General features: G+C 36.0%; 4 protein-coding genes and 1 pseudogene across 4 annotated transcripts; 1 reads left to right on the top strand and 4 right to left on the bottom strand.

The window, feature by feature from the left end:
* Positions 1 to 972: 972 nt before the first annotated feature.
* LOC132184369 (thioredoxin Y1, chloroplastic) lies at positions 973 to 4,278 on the bottom strand. Its single transcript, XM_059597983.1, has 5 exons — positions 3,926 to 4,278; positions 2,375 to 2,463; positions 1,843 to 2,020; positions 1,401 to 1,471; positions 973 to 1,254 (listed from the first exon to the last, which is right to left on the bottom strand). The coding sequence occupies exons 1-4, from the start codon at positions 4,112 to 4,114 to the stop codon at positions 1,406 to 1,408; spliced, it is 522 nt and encodes a 173-aa protein (XP_059453966.1). The 5' UTR covers positions 4,115 to 4,278; the 3' UTR covers positions 973 to 1,254; positions 1,401 to 1,405.
* Positions 4,279 to 4,623: 345 nt separating this feature from the next.
* LOC132185753 (protein PHLOEM UNLOADING MODULATOR) lies at positions 4,624 to 9,309 on the bottom strand. Its single transcript, XM_059599528.1, has 4 exons — positions 8,882 to 9,309; positions 6,293 to 6,687; positions 5,383 to 5,576; positions 4,624 to 5,288 (listed from the first exon to the last, which is right to left on the bottom strand). The coding sequence occupies exons 1-4, from the start codon at positions 9,166 to 9,168 to the stop codon at positions 4,890 to 4,892; spliced, it is 1,275 nt and encodes a 424-aa protein (XP_059455511.1). The 5' UTR covers positions 9,169 to 9,309; the 3' UTR covers positions 4,624 to 4,889.
* A 3,743-nt stretch (positions 9,310 to 13,052) lies between these two features.
* On the top strand, positions 13,053 to 13,900 carry LOC132183984 (citrate-binding protein-like; annotated as a pseudogene).
* Positions 13,901 to 14,194: 294 nt separating this feature from the next.
* Positions 14,195 to 18,342, bottom strand: LOC132183982 (disease resistance protein Roq1-like). The gene is made up of 6 exons (XM_059597459.1): positions 17,787 to 18,342; positions 17,395 to 17,639; positions 16,255 to 16,527; positions 14,939 to 16,168; positions 14,455 to 14,855; positions 14,195 to 14,373 (listed from the first exon to the last, which is right to left on the bottom strand). The coding sequence occupies exons 1-6, from the start codon at positions 18,340 to 18,342 to the stop codon at positions 14,355 to 14,357; spliced, it is 2,724 nt and encodes a 907-aa protein (XP_059453442.1). The 3' UTR covers positions 14,195 to 14,354.
* A 304-nt stretch (positions 18,343 to 18,646) lies between these two features.
* Positions 18,647 to 19,200, bottom strand: LOC132183981 (disease resistance protein RPV1-like). The gene has a single exon (XM_059597458.1). The coding sequence runs from the start codon at positions 19,148 to 19,150 to the stop codon at positions 18,647 to 18,649; it is 504 nt and encodes a 167-aa protein (XP_059453441.1). The 5' UTR covers positions 19,151 to 19,200.
* Between the last annotated feature and the right edge of the window lie 2,360 nt (positions 19,201 to 21,560).

Below are 21,560 nucleotides of genomic sequence, written 5' to 3'. Positions count from 1 at the left end.
AAAGATAGCTGTTGGTTCATTACAAAAAAAAAAAAAAAGTAAAAAAAAAAAAAAAAGGAAAACAAAAAAGACAATCATAGAATGAAATTGACAAAATAGTTGTTGGTTGGTTTAGTTAAAAGAGAATCATTAAAAAAGTATAAAAATAAAGAATAAAAAAAATGAAGAAAAGTAAAAAATAATATTTAATTAATATAGGGAACGATAAAGGGAAGCTATTGTGGAGTGTATGTAAATAGGGAAGCAAAAAGTAGTTTGGTTCCCTAAACTTAGGGAATATGACAGGGAAGCTGCTGGGAATGCTCTCACACGTTCGTCTTTACTTGTAACGGCAGCCCAAATTGCCATTGTTCGTTTATTTTTATATTTCCTACAAAAAATACCCGATAATAAGTGAAATAAACTCGCATTAATTTTAATTTTTTAATTTTTAATTTTTTGTTTTTTTTAAAGTAGAAACTGACCAGTAACGGCAAGTAAAAGAGGCCTCGGGAAAATTTTCAAAGTGATTAGGCATGTAATAATAAGGTAAAAATTTAACTCTCAAAATGAGAATCCTTAATTATATTAGTATGAAACATCTTGAATTACATTGATACTTTGGTAAAGCTCAATTCTTATTATTTAAACCTATTATGTGTGACTCCCCAAAAGCAAGTATTATTATAATCACACCCAAGTGAATAATTACAATTGGTTTAGCTTAACTATAAAGAGTAAATTATTTTTTTTGACATACTCCAATAACTTTTGAATTTATTTTGATACCATATTAATTGCAAAAATAGGTAAACCACGTAAATAACTCAGCACATTGTTGCAAAAATAAGCTTTTAGACGGCCAATCAGGCTATCATAAGTTTGGTGGAATCATTAGCAAAAATCATGTTGTCTAAGAAATGACACCGAGGACGCGGAGATCATTAGTCATGCTAGATGTAATATGTAAAATTTCACTACCATAAAAAAGAAAATTTTAAATTTTCTCATCAAAATTTCAATACGTATGCAACTTTTGTGCAGAACCCTTGTAATCCAAACAATCTGTCATCAATGTTTGTTTGACTGGGCTTAATTTTTTTAACATAATCCAGGGTAACATAACAAGGACCATACACGTCAGTCGTCACATTTTTTGGGTACAACGCCAGATACAAAAAATTGGAGAGGGAGCGCTGAAAGAAGGCCAGCAATTTCCTGTGCATTCTTCATTTATCAAATCCAATATTCCAATCTAAGAGCTTGTTGCCATCGCTGGACTCAAAAAGTGAATGGCAATAAGAGGGAGGGAGAAAGAGAAAAAAAGAAAGAACACAAAGAGAAGAACAGTGATGAGACAAAAAGAACAGATTAACTATAAAGTGTCACTCGGAATGTAAGCTGGAAAAAAAAAGATTTACCTCAACTATTGCTTAACTTTCAGAGAGTTCTCAATGCGTTGGATGAGCTGATCTGCAGTCAAAGCACCCTCCTGAAAATAATTAAACCAATACTCTGGTTCACAATCAACATATATAAAGACGGAAAAAAAGAGAGCAATATTTGAGTTAAATGGTGCCAACTTATTTTATCAGTGGCTTAAACTAAAAATTGGCATGTAATGCCAAATATTCTCAACTACTTAACCCTTGATTTGTCCAAACTGGACAATTAAAAGCAATTACACAGTGAAAATATCTGAAAAAGGGGCCTTTTACTAGTGTAAGATGAGACTTTTGTGGCCCATTAAAAAAAAATGATGAGATTTCTATGCATTTTCATAAGTTAAAGCACAAACATCCTTGGGTGGAAAAAGTTAAAAGACTCCCAGATAAGAGCAAGAAAGATGCAAATTCAACTCACAAAGCGATCATATGGTTCTCCGTCCTTAAATATGATGAAAGTAGGCAAAGCTTCTATTCGGTATTTATCAGCAATGCTAGGGTACTTCTCGGTGTCAATCTTCACCACCTGGATCTTATCTTTCAGCTGAGAACCGACTTCATTGAGGACTGGAGCCATGAATTGACAAGGACCACACCTGGAAACCAGAGCTTGAATTACTCATTTTCAGTTTAATCATATTCTCCTGATCAATATTTGCTAGCCTAGAGGTTACTCTGAATAATGAATTCTGACTCACCCATAGCCTATAGGGAGAAAAATTACTACCTTCATCAGGAATCATGGTTTACTCACAAGACAACCATAGTTTTACAAAATTTGGATGCAAAAGCTTATAAAACTTCCAAATTAAGTGATTTTGCACATTATCATTTCGGGTCATAAGATAGGTGGACAACATGGTCAGAGACCATCTCAGCTCATGATACTTCTTTGGCAAAATATGAATACAGAAAGAAAGGAAAGTACAGAGAAGCGGGGAAGAACATACCAGGTTGCATAGAAGTCAACCAACACAGGTTTGTCAGAATTAGCCAGCAAATCATCAAGGGAGGAAAATGTTTGCTTCTTGGCTTTGACCTACAGGAAAAATTTTTGGCTGCATATGTCAATTGTTGTTTCATAAGAGCAGTTCAAACTTAGTAGTTCATAGCTAGGGGTGGAATTAGAATTTTAGGTGGGGTGGGGGAAACTAAAAAAGAATTTTTGGGGGTAAAAAATTAATTTTGGAGGGTCTACCTCATAAAAGACATAAAATTCAGAGGAGTTTATAATTTTGGGGGGCTACTCCCCCTAACAAAGACTATGGGTGGTTCCACCCCTGTTCATAGCACACAAGTATTAGGCAAAGCCAGTTTTTAGTTTTTGATAGTCACAACATAGTCAAATTAAATAACTGCTTTGTTTGAATCTCAAAAAAAACGTGCATTAACTGACCAATGATAACCATACATATAAAAATGAGAGTCATTCAGGTGATAAAAGTTTGCATTAAATGTGTGAATTCTATTAATATGGGCGTCTAAAACAACAATCAAATATCTTTTCAAAAACTTTGGTATGCGTAAGACAATGAAGAATGAGAAACATGAAAAAAAAAATTTGGCCATCTCACTTCATATCAGAATTGACATTCTGAAAGTGTCGAAACACTTCTGATTGTTGACTTTTGACAGCTTATTACCGGTTAAATAATCCCTAACCCTATGGCCATGTGATCTAGACAAGTTAACAGGAGCTGCCTCTAACTGAATAATTGGGAAAAACTACATTATGAGTTAAACAAGATCCTGTCCTTCCTAGGAAGAAAGCTCAAGATTATTTGTATGCACCATTGCTTAAGACAAGCTAATATATTAGACCATGCAAATTTCAAAACAAATGAAATTTTTTTTATTAAGCACCAAAAAATATAACCACAGAAAAAGCCTTCTCTGCAAGTAAAGAACCTGAAAAACCAGTCAAAGGGTTTTCATAAAATCGTTTGGTCTGGAATCATACATGTCATTCAATATCAAATCTGGAATGGATGTCTGAGGCTAACTCTACTTCATCATACAGTATCATGTCTAATTCACGGCATCAAGATTGCAGAGGCATTAGTTGATAAACATCTCAAATCACAAAGTATCAAGCTGTTAGCTTTCATTTGCATCCAAGCAATCGCAATTCGCTTATATGTCACCTTACTTTCAACCATACACTTAGTGAGAAGTTATTTTCCTCAATTAAGTTGGGATTCTCGTATTCTTAAAACCCAGGCAACAAACAAATATATGTAAGAATCCCAAATGAGCTTATGAAGTAACAAGGCCCATTGCTATAGAATTTTCCACAGATAGAGCAGCTCGATCTTGCATATTTTCGCCTAGGGAATACAAGAATTCAGCATAACTACAACGAAATACGAATTGCAAAAAAGAAAAGGAAAAAACATCCCGTAATTTTCCAGAAATTGTAGGATTATAAACTATCCATTACTCTTCCGAATTTTCTAGGGAAACAAACAGAACATAAGGTTCACAAAACTCAAAATTGTTACCAGAGGAAGAACTCGAGGCCGCGACGGAGAACACACCCCCGTGGTCCCGATTCGAACTCGCTGGAGCCGCAGAGGAAACTGGAGAGAGGACGACGAAGATAACTTCGACGAGCAAGACGAAGCCGCCAAACGATTAGAGCGCCCCGAATTCAACGAAGCAATCGTTGATGCCGAAACGGAAACCGCCATTTGAAGCAGAGCTCAAGAAGAATCTCCACGGAAAAAACTTGGCTCCCGTTTGGATAATCGGAAACAAAACGAAACAAAAATCAATATCTGTTTGTTTTGAGGGGAAAATGATATCCGAGAAAGAAACAAATAAATTAAGGGAGCGAGCGTGCGAGCGAGCAACAGACACTATTAGCACTCTCCTTAGCGTTAGATTTTCTGAGGACGACTGCATTGGTGGCCGTTGGCTTATTAGGACTAGTATATTATTTAGATCCGACGGACTGGAAAATCCGCTGTAATTATTTTGACTTTGGCGATGAGGTAGAGGTTGACCGTCCGATGTGTGATGAAGAAAATTTGTTGCTACGGGCGGGTGAAGAAGATTAGATTTGTGACAGCAGGTTGCTCCTCCCGTCTTCATGGAGAATGTTTATCCCACGCGTCTTTAGAAGCGTGGAATCTACTTCGTAGTTAGAATTAATAATCCAAGATTAAATTTTACAGTACATATAATTTTTCACCATATATACACCATTAAATGCTGTAAAATCTAATTAAATCATCAAATACTTCTTACAATGAAGAGGGAAGAGGACCCTGTTCCCCAACCTGACAAAATATTTCTAAAAGTGGGAGAAAAACAAATAAAGCTCATGAAACCCCACAAGAATCAGTACACAGAAGAGCCTCAAATAACAAGACCCTACAAAACCAGCTATCACAAAAATAGAAGAAAAAGTTTACACAAAATAGAAGTACAGTGATGAAGCATGGGAATTATGTTTGAAGAAAATCATCCATCGCTCGTCCATGTTAAGGCCAGAAGAACAATGGTTAGTGCAGACAAAATGATTGCACTAGCAAGCACCAACATAGCTCTGCTTGGGCCTTTGCTCTTACTCTCTTGACTGCCCGTCTCCACCTCTTCGAGAAGCTCCCTCACTTTCTCCATGTCCGAGTCCTTTGCGGCTTGGATTAGTCTACCTTGGATTTTCTCTAGCTTAATTAGCCTTCTACCTCGGGAAGCGTCCTCGCGAGGCCAGATAAAACCCGTCATTTTCCAGAGGAGGAAGCCGACGTATATGGCCACGATACAGTCAACAGTGTAATGGTGACGCTCTCGTATCTCTCTCTGGGCGCTGTGCGCTACGAGAAGCCATATAAGAGCTGAGCTAAAACCTCCATAAGCTTCCTGCAACCGTGTTTAAGATATAAAGAGGCCAAGAAGAATCAGTAACTCCTCAGTGCTTTTAACTGGTGTTAATACAACATATTATAAATTCTACCGTCCAAGCCATGGCTGTCAGTACAGCAACAAGCATGTGGCCGCTGTAAAGGAGGTCATTGCAGCCGCCTCCGGCTTTCTTTAGCAGACTGAACCATGAAGATCCCTCTGAGGCAGTTGGGCGCAGGAAATCAATTAGGAAGCTCATTGAACCCCAATCTGGTTGGTACTCACTAGGGTATCCTCCAGTATCAGCTGCAATAGAAGAAAAGAAATGTTAACATGCACCACTTCCACAACAGAGGAAAATCTATAGGATCATGATGAAAATAGTCTAAAATATACAGTATCATCACATTCCCAACACAAAAATCCAACTTATAGAAATGCTTCAAGACCTTTCTACAAATATAAATCCCGATAAAAGAACATAATTATCAAGACTTACACAATCAGAAATCTTGATTCACCATACCTTTAAAAACATCCCATAACTTGTGGTTTGCTAAGTAACCTCAGACCTAATAACTAAAGGATAACTGGGATTCTTTTCTCTTCTTCTTCTTTTTCTGTTTTTGGTAAATTCTTTTGAGGCGTGAGGAAGCCTCTGGCAGAATATTGAATGGAGTGTTTTGAATTGGTAAAGAAGACCTATATGAGGTGCCTCATTACTGTAGACATGGTCATATAGTGTAGTGAGGACCCATTAAGCAAGTCGCGAAAAAAAATTCATTTAAATCTTAATATGTTCTTATGAATCTGGATGATCTGATGCCACAGCAAAGCTCAGTGACATATTAAAAAACAAGGCATGTGGAGTGTTACTAATTCATAAAATCCGGTAAACGTAACGTAGGTAGAAAAATAAAATCAACACAGCGCACACCAAATCCGAGTTAAAGGGTCAAGTAAATAACATTCCAACCATGCAAAATCTACAGAAGCAAATGAACTTAATACACAGAACATACCATAAGCTATATCCATTCGAAGTAACTGACGAATAGAATTAGAATCTGAAGCATAAGGGACATAATATTTCTGAGCCCAACGATGAGGATATCCAGGAACTCTAAACCGAGCAGTAGCACACCAAGGCCTGGCTGATGGCAGAATGGTAGATACAAAAGTTATGGCTCGAAGAAGACGGCCAATTGCCATGGTGAACATGTATCTTGCACCTATCCCAAGGCCAGGAGCTTTTACAGAGTCAAATAGTACAGAGAAAGCCAGCATCATGAACAGCATTAGGAAATGGTGCAGTCCAATAATACGAGCTCTCAGTATCTCAACTATGGGATGAGGAAGCTTCTCGTTCAGTGCAAGGAGTAACCACTGGCCAGTGTCAGGAAGAGGAGGTGTATCACTGTCAAATGTTAAGAAGCCTGTCAATAATCCCATTGTTTAACTTTTAGCTAATAGCTAATGCCGAAGTAGCATGGGAAACTAAAGGTATCGTCCCTAGAATTCCCCTAGTAACGAGCCACAAGATGGCAGAATACATTAACTTTCACATTATAACTCATGAAACGTGCAATTGGGAGATCTCGCATTTCGAAAAGTTTAAAATTTACTGTTTCACTAAAAAAAATACCATGTGATGTTTATACAGGCTTTTCAGATGATTCTTCAGAAACATACACAAAACTCCACTTACTAACCTGTACATAGCATGATATCCATATTCATATCCTTGTTACTAAGTCTACAAGAAGTTTTTGTCAATCAATAGCACATACACGTCAGGAAGCACAAGTATTATCTATTGATGTCTTGCAGTTGCAAGTTGTGGCTGCATTGGAGCTTCCCATTTTCCATACAGGCCTTAGGCCTAGAACAAATAAGAAACTTCTTGCAAGTAGACAGGTGTTGCGATTTCATAGCTTGAAATAGCACCACATGTGGTGCTTAAAGATTATAAACTGGCATTTGTGCTTGAAGCAGAATGAATGAACATGAACAGAATAAAAAAACTTTAATAATCACAATGTATGAGTGCCTCAGGCGTTAGATAAAATCATTTGCAAATATGTAAATCATTACTTCAAGCTCATTAACAGCTACCAACTGAAAAGATTCAAAAGAGACGACGAATGAAATTGAGTAATATGATGTTTTAACCTTCATAGCCAACAGGCATTTCAGTTATTATCTGTTTAGGGTGTATTGTTGTACCATCTGGTAAAGAGTCACTGCCTAAATGACAAAAATTGCATTTTGGGAAGACACATAGCCTTTATATTCCCTAAACATATTGAATTTGCCATTCTAATATTGAAATGTGTATAAACATGCTAATTTTGACAAAAAATTACATGCCATAATAAAGATTTATTGAATTCTTCCTCTGTGCACAGATGCAATACAACCATCTCTTCTTAAAGGGACAGTTATAGATTTGAAATGGACTCTGCCTCAAGTTTGAGATCTGAATCCAACATCTTTTTAGAGGCCTATCAAATGAACAAAGAAAAAAAAATCATATACTAATCCCCTAAGCATATAAGCCAATAAGATCTTGAAACTTGCATCAAAATCCTCTAAGACATGCATGTGCATTCATGGTATGATTGGCCACAAAAAAGCATTAAATCCTTTTTACTTTTTGGATGAGTGAGTTTGGTCCCCAAAAGCCAGGGAAGATTCGAAACAGAGATGTCCACATTATGAGGTGAGGTCCCCAGCCAACAAAGCAATTGCAGTGAAATCACAAAGAAGTTACAATGAACAGTCTATCTTCAATATTTTACACATAATTTCAGAACAAGTCCAATGAAGGTGCTATCTTACCTTAATTGAAGTAGTCATAACCGTTACAGAGTTAACAAGTTTATCAGCTCAAGCCAATACTTAGATGATACTCTGCTATCTAACTTTGAGGCTATGGGCTGACAAACCCAAAAAATGGAAAGAAACAAAATATCCCAGACCAGAAACAGGTGTTTGCATACCAAATCCGTCACTCTTAATCACTTGCTATTGTTATAGCAACCAAATCTAACAGAGACAGGTCCCATAAGAGTAATTAATACCAACATTTTTTTTCGTCAGTGAACAATGCAGTCATCGTCTTTATTAATGCTTTACCCTAATCTAGCGTTTCTGATCCCAACCACTTTCCAAATATATCTGATCAGATCAAATCCTACAAAAGCTCAAACAATTCCTCATACGGTTATTCCCAATAGTCCATAAACTTGGTTAGAAATCAAATCTGAAACCCATGTTCATATTTCACAGAACCTCATAATCTAACAAAATGCAGTAAAAGAACACAATTTAAGCTTGAGCGACCATAAATAAAACAAAAAAGTAACGAACAAAAGCAACTTGGCCCACCTAATTTCACGCAATGAAAAACCCACAACAAACTAAATAAGCTTCAGATTTTTCACTGATTTATCATCTGGGTCGCCCTCTTGCGAGCGCAATGAAAAACCCACAACAAACTAAATAAGCTTAAGATTTTCACTGATTTATCATCTGGGTCGCCCTCTTTCGAGCTCAAAAACCAAAACATATATACCAGCAGAGATACACACAGGAATGCAAATGCTTACATGTGCCAATCGAGGCCGAGCACGGCGGTGACGAAGCGCACGGAAAGAGCCTCGAAGAGGAGAGCTGAGAGCATGAAGATCATGGAAGCGACGAAGGGTATGGCCGCGCGAAACTCAGAGGACCAGTGCTTGTAGAATGGGACGCGAATGACAGCGATTAGAGCGAGCAGTGACCAGAGTGCTGGCTGAAGTCGCTCGTGCCACACCGGCGATAGGTGGCGGAGGTAGTCGATCACCACGTAGGACATGGCGGCGACGCCGAGACCTGGCGTCGCCGGCCACTTCATGGTGCAGTCAGAGGAGAGATAAAGAGAGTTAGTGTTGTTTTAGGAAAGTGGAAGTTGGAGGAGGTAATTTAGTTTGTCTGAGAAACAGTGCGAGTGTTGGCGGAGGTTAAAAGTCGGTCAATTTGATTTGTGTTCTTTCTCTTCCATCTCTCCCTATTTTTCTCAGGATAAAAACATTTACCAAACAATCAAATTATTTTCTTCTTTATACGCATTAAATTATTTCTTTACAAAAAAAAAACTCTTTAAAAAAAATTAACAAATGAGTTATGTCTATCTCCATATACCTTTTTCTTTTTTTCAAGTAAATCATTTATAAGGGACATTTATTTTATGCTTTAATTTTTTTTTTAAAAAAAAGCTTTTATTTGTTCATGGCCCTCAAGAAAATATACAAGTAATTTTATAGTAAGGATTTAAGATTCGCTTATAAAAAAAATATGTATGAAAATGTAGTGTACCAATAAGATATAAGTTAATTATTTTTTTTTAAAAAAAACACAAAGTTCACTCTGTAAGAATTTTATATATAATTAAATGCTAATTGACAATAAAATAAGCAGCAAAATGAATAATTATATAAATACCCCTAGCCATGCCAATTGAAGAACAGCTTCGAGCAACCAAAACTAGAAAACTAAAAATATTGAGAGTTTCTTCTGACCTATGCCTACCAGTAAGTGTCAATTGATGGAATACATCTATCTTATTTATAGGTAGGTCAGGGACCCTCAATTAGAGTTGTTACCTTAATTATTCCTTCCATCAAGGAATAAAAATCAAATAAATAATCAATACAGCTTATTGATTCCACAAAATAAAATTAGTAATGAATTCAAATATTTGTTTCCACAAGAATTAAATTAACAATTTAATTCAGAATATTTGATTTTATAGAATAAGCTTTAATTGGAATAAATTACTGAACACCATAATTATACATATTTTATAATCACAATAATATATGTGACATAAGGAACATACCTTAAATGAAATTTCTTACCCCTCTCCTTAAGCTCCTAGATTGTTTTTTTGGGACCTCTACATAACTTTCTTTGCAAAGTAAACAAAGTGGCCCAAATTTGAGATCGAGTGTTTCACAAATCGGTTGAATCACCTAAACAACTTGTCGTTTACAATGTCAACAAAGAAGAAGACGATTTTTTCTTTTGACAATTGTTTAGAGGTCATATGTTTTGACCCACCTAAACAACATGTCGTTTAGAATAGTGAAGGATGAAGATATTGGCATGTGGAGGCTTGTGGCATGACTGCCATTATTTAGTTGATTTGTGTTGCATTGTGTAGATCGACAAATGAACTTTCGATTGATTGATGTGGTCAAAAGTTTGATAGGATTCTTATAAGACAAGAATACGAGGTAAAAGACTTTTTTTTTTTTTTTTTTTTTTTTTTGAGAAAAAAATGAGGTAAAAGACTATTGAATGGCAGTGAAGGATCCCGAGCGGAAAGTTCATTTGTCGTATGTATTTGGCGTAATATAGTTTACTTTGATGTCTTGCAGGAACCCATCTTAGAATAAGGATTTGGTTCGACGATTAGATGTTAATTCTGAGTTCTCTAGGGTCCAACAAAAAATGGACAACTAAAAAGCGTCAGATCAATATAATTAGATCCAATGTATATGGTTGAATATTGGTCGGTTCTGTAACTTTAATGTACGTGAGTTTTCCTTTTTAAGAATATGCTGAGGAATCACCGGTCCATGGTGGTTGGTGCCATGTGTTGCAGCCACCGAGGTCAAACTTCCCAACTTCCAATGATGTAAATAGAGAATAGAAACAGTGATAGGCTAGTGAGAACCTTTTACTATACATTCAAAAAACAAATCAGGAGAATTATTAATAAAAGACCCAAAATGATAATAATACCCTTTTATTATTCGTTCGGTAGCCGTCGTCGTCACGGCTATGCCACAAGCTTACTCCTTACCCAAGTCATGATTAAAAAGGAAGAAAAAGAGAGAAAAGGAAAGGGGTGTCATAGTTTTGACATTTTCGATTTATTAAGGTAATATGCAGCGCAGGTGGTCCGAAAGAATGAAACTTGGTGGCGAGTGGTCTGTACGACAAGTGGTTCAGAGTGAATGTGATCCACGACGTGGACGGAGGAAAAGTTACAGTTTTCATTGATGGAGTCCAGAAGTTTGTGGTGAAAGATCAAGGGCCGGGAGACCTTTATTTCAAGTGTGGAGTTTATGCCGCCCCAGTTAATTCCAGCAACTACATGGAATCAAGGTGGAAGGGGATTAGACTTTTCAAAAATTGATTGTCAATGCATGCAATTACTACTGCTAGCTGGCCATGACTAAAAAAAGTTGATTATTTCGACAGCTAGCTAGCTATATATATGTGTGATTTGAATATATATATATATATATCCTGGTGGCTAGGCTTTGTAATGATATATAAATATGTGATTTGATATGGTCTCATAATTAATTCATATTTCGCCAACTAATTACCTTGAATTAGTCTAACATACCATACGGGAAGCTTTGTTGTCCTATAGCTAGATCTATATATAATTAAGAGGCTATTAAACCCTTGAAAATGCTCACTTCTCTCTCCTCCAAAAAATTCCTCCCCTTCTTCGAGTCTCAAGCTGCAATACCCCTTCTCCTTTACTCCCCTCTTCCTCGAGACATGCTACAAATCATTGTCTCAATCATCTTTCAACCATCATTTTTAGCAAATTTAATGGATCTATCATTGATTTGTGGACTCATGTGGGTCATACAAAAATTCAATGGTAGATTCAACCATTTATTATAAGGAGATGGTTAAAAGATGATTGAAATAATGATTTTTATCATTTATCCCTCTTCCTCCTTCCCCCACCCTTTCTTGCATCTTTGTAGGCCCTACTCATCTTTTTGTAGGCTCTATCTGCCTATTTGGAGGTCCTATCCATCGGCTTCTCCCTCACCGCAAATCGTTCGGTTTCAGCCTCCTTCCACCATTTTCGGCCACAGATTCTCCCTTTTCTCTTGAAGTTTTTGGTTCAAAATTAGATTTGTCAATTTTTAGGAAGCTCCACCAATAGACACACTACCCCACCATGATCCTTGGTCTCTCCACTTCCAACCGCCGTTAGCCTTGTCGTCGTCCGGTCAACATACATATGCGCGCACATGTTTTACTCGAGCCCACGAGTAGATCTTACTCGCTGTCGAGTGTCTCACATGCATCGACGCATGGGTAGCCTTACACCACGCGTGACACATTCCACCGCCTCCCGCCGCTAGGGTTGTAAATAAATTAGTTTGTTTGACAACTCACTCGATTTAGCTTGACCCAAACTCAAACTCGAGCTTGATATTATACAAACCTGCTCGATTAGTAAATGAAACATATTTGATTCACTAAAAAAAATTCAATAGGAGCTTAAGAGCTCAGCTTATTTAAAGCTTGACCGACTCGTTTACTTGACTCGTTAGTTCGTTCATATATCTTGTGTATATATATACAAATCTATATTAATATATTACTAGCTTGTTCTTCTTGCTTCAATAAGATATTTGTTCAACTGGTAAGAGCCTTAATCTCAGTAGATTCGAATTCCCTTAAGTGCAAATAAGCCGGGGAAGCCAAGGTCATAAAAAATAAAATTAAATTAAATTAAATTAAAAAAAAGAAAAAAGAAAAAAAAAGAGGGTGATAGAATAGCTTGGCCTAATGTCCCTTCCTGAAAGGTTGTATGGCTGTTTAAATTATAACATTTCCTGCAAGCAAGGCAACCTTGGAATTAATAGGCAATTGTCCACTCTGGAAATCTGCACGTGTCCTAAGCTAGCCGTTAAGAAACCAGAGCAAGAATATAAATCCTGGTTTTGAGCTGCGAATCCTCACAACTACTTGAGAATGAACTCTTCTTTCTGCTATAGCGTTTTAGTGATCCTGTTTCTTGTGAGCTCTTTCGAACCTCAGCCCCTTTGTGGTGCTGATCCTACCGATGGATTCACCCCTGTGCCTCTTACAGACGACAACCTCAAATTGCAGAGGCCATATAATGTACCCCTACAGGATCGTTACAGTTACAAAAATGGAGTTCGGACGTTATGGGTCTACAGCAATGACAAGCCCTTCGAGCCCGACAGCCCGACCAAGCCACGCACTGAAATTCGTATAGCTGTAAGCTCTCTCTAATTAAATCAACTATTTTCTTTTTAGTTTAAGCTTTTGAGATAAGCGATAATTTAACTTCGTTGAATTTTGCTCACTCCAGGGACATGACTACTCATCGGGAGTTTGGTAGTTTGAAGGGTATGCTTTTGTGCCCAAAGGGACCACCGGTGTGACAATAGCGCAAATCCTTGGTGCGGTGGAGGGAGCCACCACTCTGCAGCTGAGGATCTACAATGGAGACTTGAAATATTATGGTTCTACGTTGGTGGCACCAAATCTGTTCGACAAGTGGTTCAGACTAAACATTATCCACGATGTGAATGGAGGGAAAGTGAAAGTATTCATCGATGGCGTAGAAAAGTATGTGGGGAAAGATAAAGGGAAAGCCACCATGTATTTCAAATGTGGAGTTTACACCCAAGATGGTTCCAGCAACTACATGGAATCAAGGTGGAAAGGGATCAAACTTTTCAAAAAATGATTCGTGGAATTAATAAACCCTTTGCTTTGTAAGGCCTAATAAAGTATAAATAAACCCACAAGGTTTATAAAAATGTCATGTGGGATGAAATTTAATAACAAAATATTTGGAGGGCAAAAAATGGAGAGAAACACTTGCAAAATCCCAAACACCAATAAGGAATGCATTCAATGCATCATGGTTGGCTGAATTTAATCATTATTTGACGTAACAAATTTTCAGATTGACTTAAATTTCATTGAATCAAATAGAAAAATGATATTTAGTCAACTCTCATACATCATCAAATAACTATACAACTATAATTATGATGTGACAGTAAATATTAACCATTAATTTTTTTTCTTTTTTCAAGCTCTTGTTGATTCAAATGTTAACAAATAACATTAATTACTCAATCAAATAACATGTAATCTCTTCAAATATTTTCCTCTAAAGCCACCACATTCAAGAATAAACTCAAAACAAAATTAACAAGCATTACGGGGTGCCTTAGAAAGTTGAATTACCAATTGAATTTCAAGTTGTCATTATCATCATCATTTTCAGGGCGTCCCTTAGGAAGTTGAATACCATCTGTTAAATCTACTGTCAGCTTTCTCTTCATACCAATGTACCAGATGGAATCCGCAACTTTTAAAGAACATTGATGCTGACCTTAGCTTAAATGTAACTTGAAGATTATCCCCCTTTAGCTCATAAGATTCTGGAACATCATAGTGCAACCATACATGATCTGACTGAATTTGACCGGAGATATCTTCCACAAAAGAATATATTGGTATACCATCATTGGTGACTTCAAAGATAATTTCAAAAGTACCTTCATCTTCATCTTGTCCACCCTCTATTATTTCATCTTGTACATCAGTGATATATGCTTTTGTTCCAATAACAGCAGAGAAAGCAATTTTTGTGATCTCCTCATCCAAAGGTGCATGCTCATTAATATCTATTTGACATGAATTACTTTTTAAAACCTCTTTACGATGGTTGAACCAGTCTGGAATCTTATTTCCTGGAAATATACAACTAAATTTATGGTCCTCGAGATGTCCCTGTTACACAAATATGAGTGATAAGACATACAAACCAAGGCACTCACTAATTACAAGTATATATGTGAAATAGAGGTACGTACCTCACTCAATAAACGAATTTGCAGATCATTCCCCATAGTTTCTCGTAGTTCATGGCAATTGGACAAGTCAATCCATCCAATTGTTGGTGGAAGTTCTGAAATTTCTCGAAGTTGCTTGCAATCATTCAAGGCAAGGCGCTTCAATCCAACAAATCTGTTGAACCAGGCAGGAAGGCTAACAATAGAGCTACTTGATAGATATAGATATTCCAAACTAGAAGGGCAATCATGTTGAATCAAGAAATCTGATTCTGTTTGGACATTGTTTCCAGGAAATCCCATTCCAACCCCAATAGGCTCTAGTGGGTCCCATGTATTAAACAATTGAGATCTTCTAAATTCTTCTAAAAATATTGCCAATGACACACACCCGCTAGCATTCACATATTCTACATTTGGTGGAAGTCCTAGAATTTCTCGAAGTTGCTTGCAATTTTTCAAAGTAAGGGACTTCAATCCAACAAATCTTCTTATGCATGGAGGAAGGGTAACAATATCACTACCTGATAGATCTAAAACATTTAACGCAGAGGCACAATCAACTGTTCTAAAGAAATTTGACTCCGATAGGGCACAACTACCAAGATACAACTGTCGAAGTTTCGGAAATGCTATCGAAGAAAAACCATCATTAGAATTGCTTGCATTCGTCCAAGGCAAAAATTGGAGTAATTCTACCTTTGAAGAAATTGCAGATTCCTCTACGGATACAACAGAAGGCATTGATTGTCTGTTATCCTCCACCTTTTTTAAAAACTTAACTTTTGAACAACCATCGAGAAAAAGATACTTTAAATCTTGCAATTGATAAATGCTATTCGAAAGATTTGTAAGGTTTGTGCAACCGCTCAGATATAAGTAACTAACCCCGACAAGGTTTCCAATGGATGAAGGCAATTCCTCTATATCAGTATCTCGAAAGTCAACGGAGTCTAAACATTCCATTTGACACTCAATTTCAGGGAAGGTTTTAAGCCTTGAGCAACCCGAAAGGAAAAGAAATTTGAGAGATCTCATCTTGAGGCTTCTTGGAAAACTTGTAAGATTAGAGCATTTTCTAAGACTCAAAACAACGAGCTTATCAAGGAATCCAACAGAATGATGAACTTCAACTAAATTTTTGCAACCATCAAGAGTCATTTTCTCTAAATTTGGAATCCTTGAAACATTAGGAATTTTTCTTAGGAACTTGCAATCAGTGAAATCCATATATGTCATGTTTTGGAAATTCTGACGAGAAAAAGAAGAAATAAATTAATTCGAAAGAAGTTTACAACATAACTTAAAGGAAGAAATATGAAAAACAATAATTCTACCTGGACACCCTCCAACTCCTTCAGGTGACTACGAGGCATACTTAACTCAACAAGGTTTCTTCCAGAAAAATTTGATGGAAAAGATTCTCCAGGATATTCAGGCCAATCAAGCAATCTTAACTCATCAGAAAGAAAATTAGGCTCTTGAGAAAAGCGTGCATTACGGCTTATAAATAGTCTGAGCCTTTTCATCTTCTTGAAAGCTTTGAAGCTCAAGTGTATCAAGTCTTGTTTAGGCAAATCTATTAATATGCCCTCAACTTTATTTGATCCCTAACAAAAAAAACATTTGTATAGTTAAATGTATCAGCAAAATCGTAACATGAATTTCTACATATCTTAACACTTGCTAGAACTATAATGCTTGTCTTGATAAAATTTAAATATCGTGTGTATATATATATATATATATATATATATATATATATATATTTCAAAGAAAATACTGTTTATGAACATTTTTTTTCCAAGTGTACGGATGTTGATTACATGTATAAAAAATGGAGTTGTACTGTTGGCACCTGATGGATTCTCAGAGGTGGTCGCTAGACGGATCTGGATGTCGCGTGGGGGCTACTAGATGCATTTGGTAGCTCGGCAGTGGCAGCCAGGCTGCCAAATAAACACCATGGCTGCTGCCACCTTGGAGCAACACGTACGTACTTTATTTATTTATTTTTAACTTTTTATTTTATTTTGTAAAAATATTTCTCAATTTTTCCTTTTGTCAAGGTGGGATTAACCTCACATGTTCTCCTATTATGAGCTTCACTAGTTTTACGTGAATACTCAACCCTTTAAGAAAAAAATTTATTTTGTAAAATCTCAAGAGAGGTTGTGATAAATTTACTATCCCGTTATTTGAAAACAATTTTACAAATGGTTTTATGAAAAGTGAAAACACAACCAATTAAAATCTAGTGTAATTATGGTATAATTTTTATTTGTTTTTTTAAATAAAATTCATTAATGTACTCATTCAATTGTCATGTGTAACATATATCTATACACATACATATATTTGCATGTAATTTTTTAGCAGTTTTTATTCAAAAAAAAAAATTCAATATTTTTCTAGTAGCTTAACTTATGAAAAAGAAACAAATGTAAATTATAAATGGTTTTTAACATAAGTCTTACCGTATTTCCTTCTAGGACATGACGAACATCTTCATGAAACCACAACCTACTACGCTTGCCAGGTTCTTTGGGTGATTCTTGTCGAACAATTTCTCTACCCACTTCTTGTAGCAAGTCATGCATAATTAATGTCTCGAAGTCCTTATCAATAGATATGAGAGACTTATCCACAAGCACTTTTATACCGTAATCTGGGAAGAAACCACACTTGTCTAGTATTTTTCTAACATAACCTACTTTTTCTCCTTTGAAAAAACATGCAATGTCAAGGAAAATATCCTTTACAATGTCCTCCAACCCATCATAACTTATTCTAAGTATTTCTTGAATTTTTTTATTTGGAATTGTTTTATACCTATCCAATGCACTTTTCCATTCATACAAGCCTTTACCAAATAGATCTGAACCCAGCACTACTAAGGCCAGTGGAAGGCCCCCGGCATAACCTATTACATGTTCTGTGAGTTCTACAAAATCGTTGTGAGGTTTTTCACTTTTGAAGGCATTCCAACTAAAGAGTTGAAGAGCTTCATTGTAATCCAACACATTCATCCGGTATGGTAAATAAACTCCATGTGCACCAAGTAAATTTTCATCTCTTGTTGTTAGAATGATTCTACTTCCTAAGCCAAACCAATGACCTTTTCCAACTAACTTTTCTAATTGGACCGACTGATCCACATCATCAAGAACTAAAAGTACCCTTATTAGGCGAAGCCTCTTCTTTATCAAAGTAATGCCTTGATCAACATTGTCGACCATTAAACTTGAACCTCCTAGGATCTTAGAAAGGAGTTTATTTTGCAAATGGACCAGGCCCTTTTGGCCAGAAGTTTCTCTAATATTTTCAAGAAAACAACTACCTTCAAACTGAGAAGCAATTGAGTTGTAGATAGCTTTGGCAATAGTTGTCTTACCAATTCCACCAGTTCCGATGATCCCTACCATGCATGTAATGTCATTCTTTTCTATATCTAAAAGCGACTTCACATCTTGTACACGAGACTCTATTCCAACTGGATACTGGGCAACTTGAAAGTATGTCTTGTTTACTAATATCGAATTCACCCATTCAACGATTTCATAAATAAATTCAGGTTCATTCCTACCAATAGAAAAGATAACAGAACATATAATGAGTTACTTTCACATTAACAGAACAAAAATTACATATTATATAAACATGTAGGACTAGAAAGAAAAGTTAGTAGTACAAAAACTAGAATAATCTATAAGGAAGGCACAAGAGTGGTTAGAAATAGTACTTGTTCTCCAAAAGCCTCCCAGATAAATTCGTCACTTGTGTTAAGGCTGTCTTCCAATCATGTACCTTCATTTTATCATCCTTAAACCTTTCTTCAAGTACGGCGAATGCCTCTCCAACACTATTGGTTTGATTTCGTACTTCAGACGAATCAACATGGTAGAACAATGGTAGAACGTGTTGCCCTCTTGTTTTTCTACACTCAAGGATCTTTATTAGCTCATCCAAGCACCATCGAGATGATGCGTAGTTTTTAGAAAGTACAATGATTGAAATCTCCGACTCTTCAATGGTTTTGACAAGTACCGGTGAAATTTCTTCTCCACTTCTAAGCTTATCATCCATGAAGGTGTTGATTCCGTTTCGACATAAAGCTGCATATAGATGAGCAGTAAAAGTTTTCCGAGTATCTTCGCCTCTAAAACTCAAGAATGCATCATAAGCCCAGCTGGAAACGGAAGAGGAAGAGGAAGAAGCTCCGTGGAATGCCATGGAAGAAGTTGCAAGACTAGTGCTTAGTAGAGAAAATTGAGAAAGCGAATTGCAGAACCGCCATAGCTCCTTAAATACATAGAAAAGTCAAAGCTGCGTTGGATCGATCGTAATTAAATAATACAACTTCTTGGCACCTTCCTTACGGACCATTCCAGTGAATGGGATATATAATTGGATTAAAAAAGATGGACTTTGACCAGCTTGGAGTTTTCTGCTGCAACCTGCATACAGCAAACCCGCTATCTGGCAAGGGTTTTTGCTAAATAGAGGATTATTTTTTCTATATTAGAAGTTAATAAGATGTGGTTGTGAGCAAACCCGCTATATGGCAAGGGTGTTGCTTGCAGGTTTTCCTTTTCTCCTTTTTTGTTTTTTTTGGCTAAATAGAGGATTATTTTTTCTATATTAGAAGTTAATAAGATGTGGTTGTTACCTAGAGTGATTATCCTCCATACCTTATTCCTAGTGCTCCATATCCTATTGGGGTGTGTGGCTTAGACATTACATGTTTGGAATTGTGTTTAAGAAATAGAGTTTTTAAGTCAAAAAATATTTTTTGGCAAAAGCTTTATTTTTAAGTCTTTGCCAAAAGTGCGTTTTAGCTATTTTTTTACTTTTTGAACCTTTAAAAGCGTTTTCAATTTTTTTTTCACCAAATGAGTACATTTTTATTCAAACAGACATTTTGAATATTAAACGCACTTTTAGGCTTCTCAAAAGCACATTCAAACAGGCCTTTAGGCCCAATCCATTCAGCCTAAATCGCGACCTAGACTGGCCAAGTGAATATCAGGTATATCATTGTGTTATAATTGGACTAAAAAAAAAAACCCACATTTCTCCCAGCTCCTCGGTGCCGGTCAATGCCCTCCATCCACCATCCACTACCTCTCCCTCCACTAGCACTGCTGTTTTTTGGGCTTTTTGTTGTTTTTATATATTTTCTCGTGAATTTATGTTATTATTGTTGTTGTTGTTGTTGTTGTTTTGTGTGGGCTTTAGCTTTAGTCTCTCTGTTCTTGTGTGTTATTTTAAGGTGAAGATTTTTACTTTTGGCTCCGATCTAGCCTCTTACGGTGCAAGTTCGATTGTTGTGCTTCTTGCGAGGGCTCGAGAAGGATTAAGGGACCTTTTGTGGTTCATGTCACTTCAGGAAGGGTTGATGAATCTTTTGCGGTTCGTACTCATTTTGGAGCCCTTTGCTTTGCCTTTGATTGCAGTCCTTTGTAGCCGCTCTTATTCTCTTAATGGTCCAGGTCATTTATTTAATTCATCCACACTTGTTCGTTATCCTTTACTTGTTGCTCTAACCTCAAATTGTTTAGGGGCTTTTGTTAGGGTTGCCCACCCTTTTTATTTTCTCCTTATGTATGTACTTTCTCATTTTCTCTCTCCCATATTGAATAGGGAAAAAAAAAAAAAAACTTAATATTATTTGTTAGATAAAAATCATTAGAACTTTACGGGCATTGCAAATTTAGTTAGCTAATAATAATGAGTAATGATAGAGACCATCTTTTTATCATTTTTTGATCTTCTTAAAGTTGATGTGGCTTTCAAAATCACTATTGGATCAAAATCCTGATTCATCTAAAATTTAATGATGATTTTAAAAATCATATTAATTTCAAGAAGATAAAAAGATGGTCCATAACATTACTATTAATATAACATATGTTTTTTTCTAGCTGATTAATAGAAATATTAAAACAATGAGCAAAGTAGAGGCCAGGGTACAGACAATTGGTCCAATCGGAGGCAAGCACAAGGGTCAAAGGCGCCGTAGCCGTTGGGACATAGAAAGAAATCAACATTTTAATGTCTCACTCTCACCCCAATTTTCCAACCTCGATGACGCCATTACCAATGGGAAAGAGATGTGAACACTTGGACTCCGAAGGTAAGGAAACGTGTTGATCTTATCCAATTCCATGAGTCACGTATCATATATATATAGAAAAAAAAAACGTGTTGATCTTATCCAATTCCATGAGTCACGTATCATATATATATATAAAAAAAAAGGTGTTGATCTTTTCCAATTCCTTGAGTCACGTGTATATCTGATTTCATTAAATTCAAACCTTTAATGCATGTTAAAAATTAAAATAAAATAAAACCTTTAATGCACAATATTAAATATTATTAATGTTCATATCAAATAAAGAAATAAATAATACAAATCAAATTATTATGTATTAATACTTTTAGTCCCTTTAATATTTTAAATTCAAATTTAGAAAAGGTTAGAGAAGATTTTGTTTTGTACATATACTTTATGCATGTAATAATAGATAATTTAAAAAATAAGAATCGTTTTTTTTTTCTAAATAATAAACCATTGAAAAACAATTTGATTAATAATAGATTATCTACAAAATAAAGATCTCATAATTATTTTGGATTT

Source organism: Corylus avellana, chromosome ca6 (genome assembly GCF_901000735.1).
Source record: "Corylus avellana chromosome ca6, CavTom2PMs-1.0".
NCBI classification, from domain to species: Eukaryota; Viridiplantae; Streptophyta; class Magnoliopsida; order Fagales; family Betulaceae; genus Corylus; species Corylus avellana.
Note: the sequence above shows the minus strand (reverse complement) of the source record. Positions and strands in the feature narration are given on the sequence as shown.

Bases quoted from the DNA above. Each gene is read 5' to 3' on its own strand.
- LOC132184369 (XM_059597983.1), bottom strand. From the start codon at position 4,114: ATGGCGGTTTCCGTTTCGGCATCAACGATTGCTTCGTTGAATTCGGGG. The intron at 2,464-3,925 runs GTAACAATTTTG...TTTTTCCTGTAG, and splicing joins GGCCTCGAGTTCTTCCTCTG to GTCAAAGCCAAGAAGCAAAC. The intron at 2,021-2,374 runs GTATGTTCTTCC...TCTGGTTTCCAG, and splicing joins GTTGACTTCTATGCAACCTG to GTGTGGTCCTTGTCAATTCA.
- LOC132185753 (XM_059599528.1), bottom strand. From the start codon at position 9,168: ATGAAGTGGCCGGCGACGCCAGGTCTCGGCGTCGCCGCCATGTCCTAC. The intron at 5,577-6,292 runs GTATGTTCTGTG...CTTCTATTGCAG, and splicing joins TCGAATGGATATAGCTTATG to CTGATACTGGAGGATACCCT. The intron at 5,289-5,382 runs GTAGAATTTATA...ACACGGTTGCAG, and splicing joins TGACAGCCATGGCTTGGACG to GAAGCTTATGGAGGTTTTAG.
- LOC132183982 (XM_059597459.1), bottom strand. From the start codon at position 18,342: ATGGTAGGGATCATCGGAACTGGTGGAATTGGTAAGACAACTATTGCC. The intron at 16,528-17,394 runs GTAAGACTTATG...TTTTTTTGTTAG, and splicing joins ATGTCCTAGAAGGAAATACG to GGATCAAATAAAGTTGAGGG. The intron at 16,169-16,254 runs GTAGAATTATTG...TTTTCTCGTCAG, and splicing joins AGGAGTTGGAGGGTGTCCAG to AATTTCCAAAACATGACATA.
- LOC132183981 (XM_059597458.1), bottom strand. From the start codon at position 19,150: ATGGCATTCCACGGAGCTTCTTCCTCTTCCTCTTCCGTTTCCAGCTGG.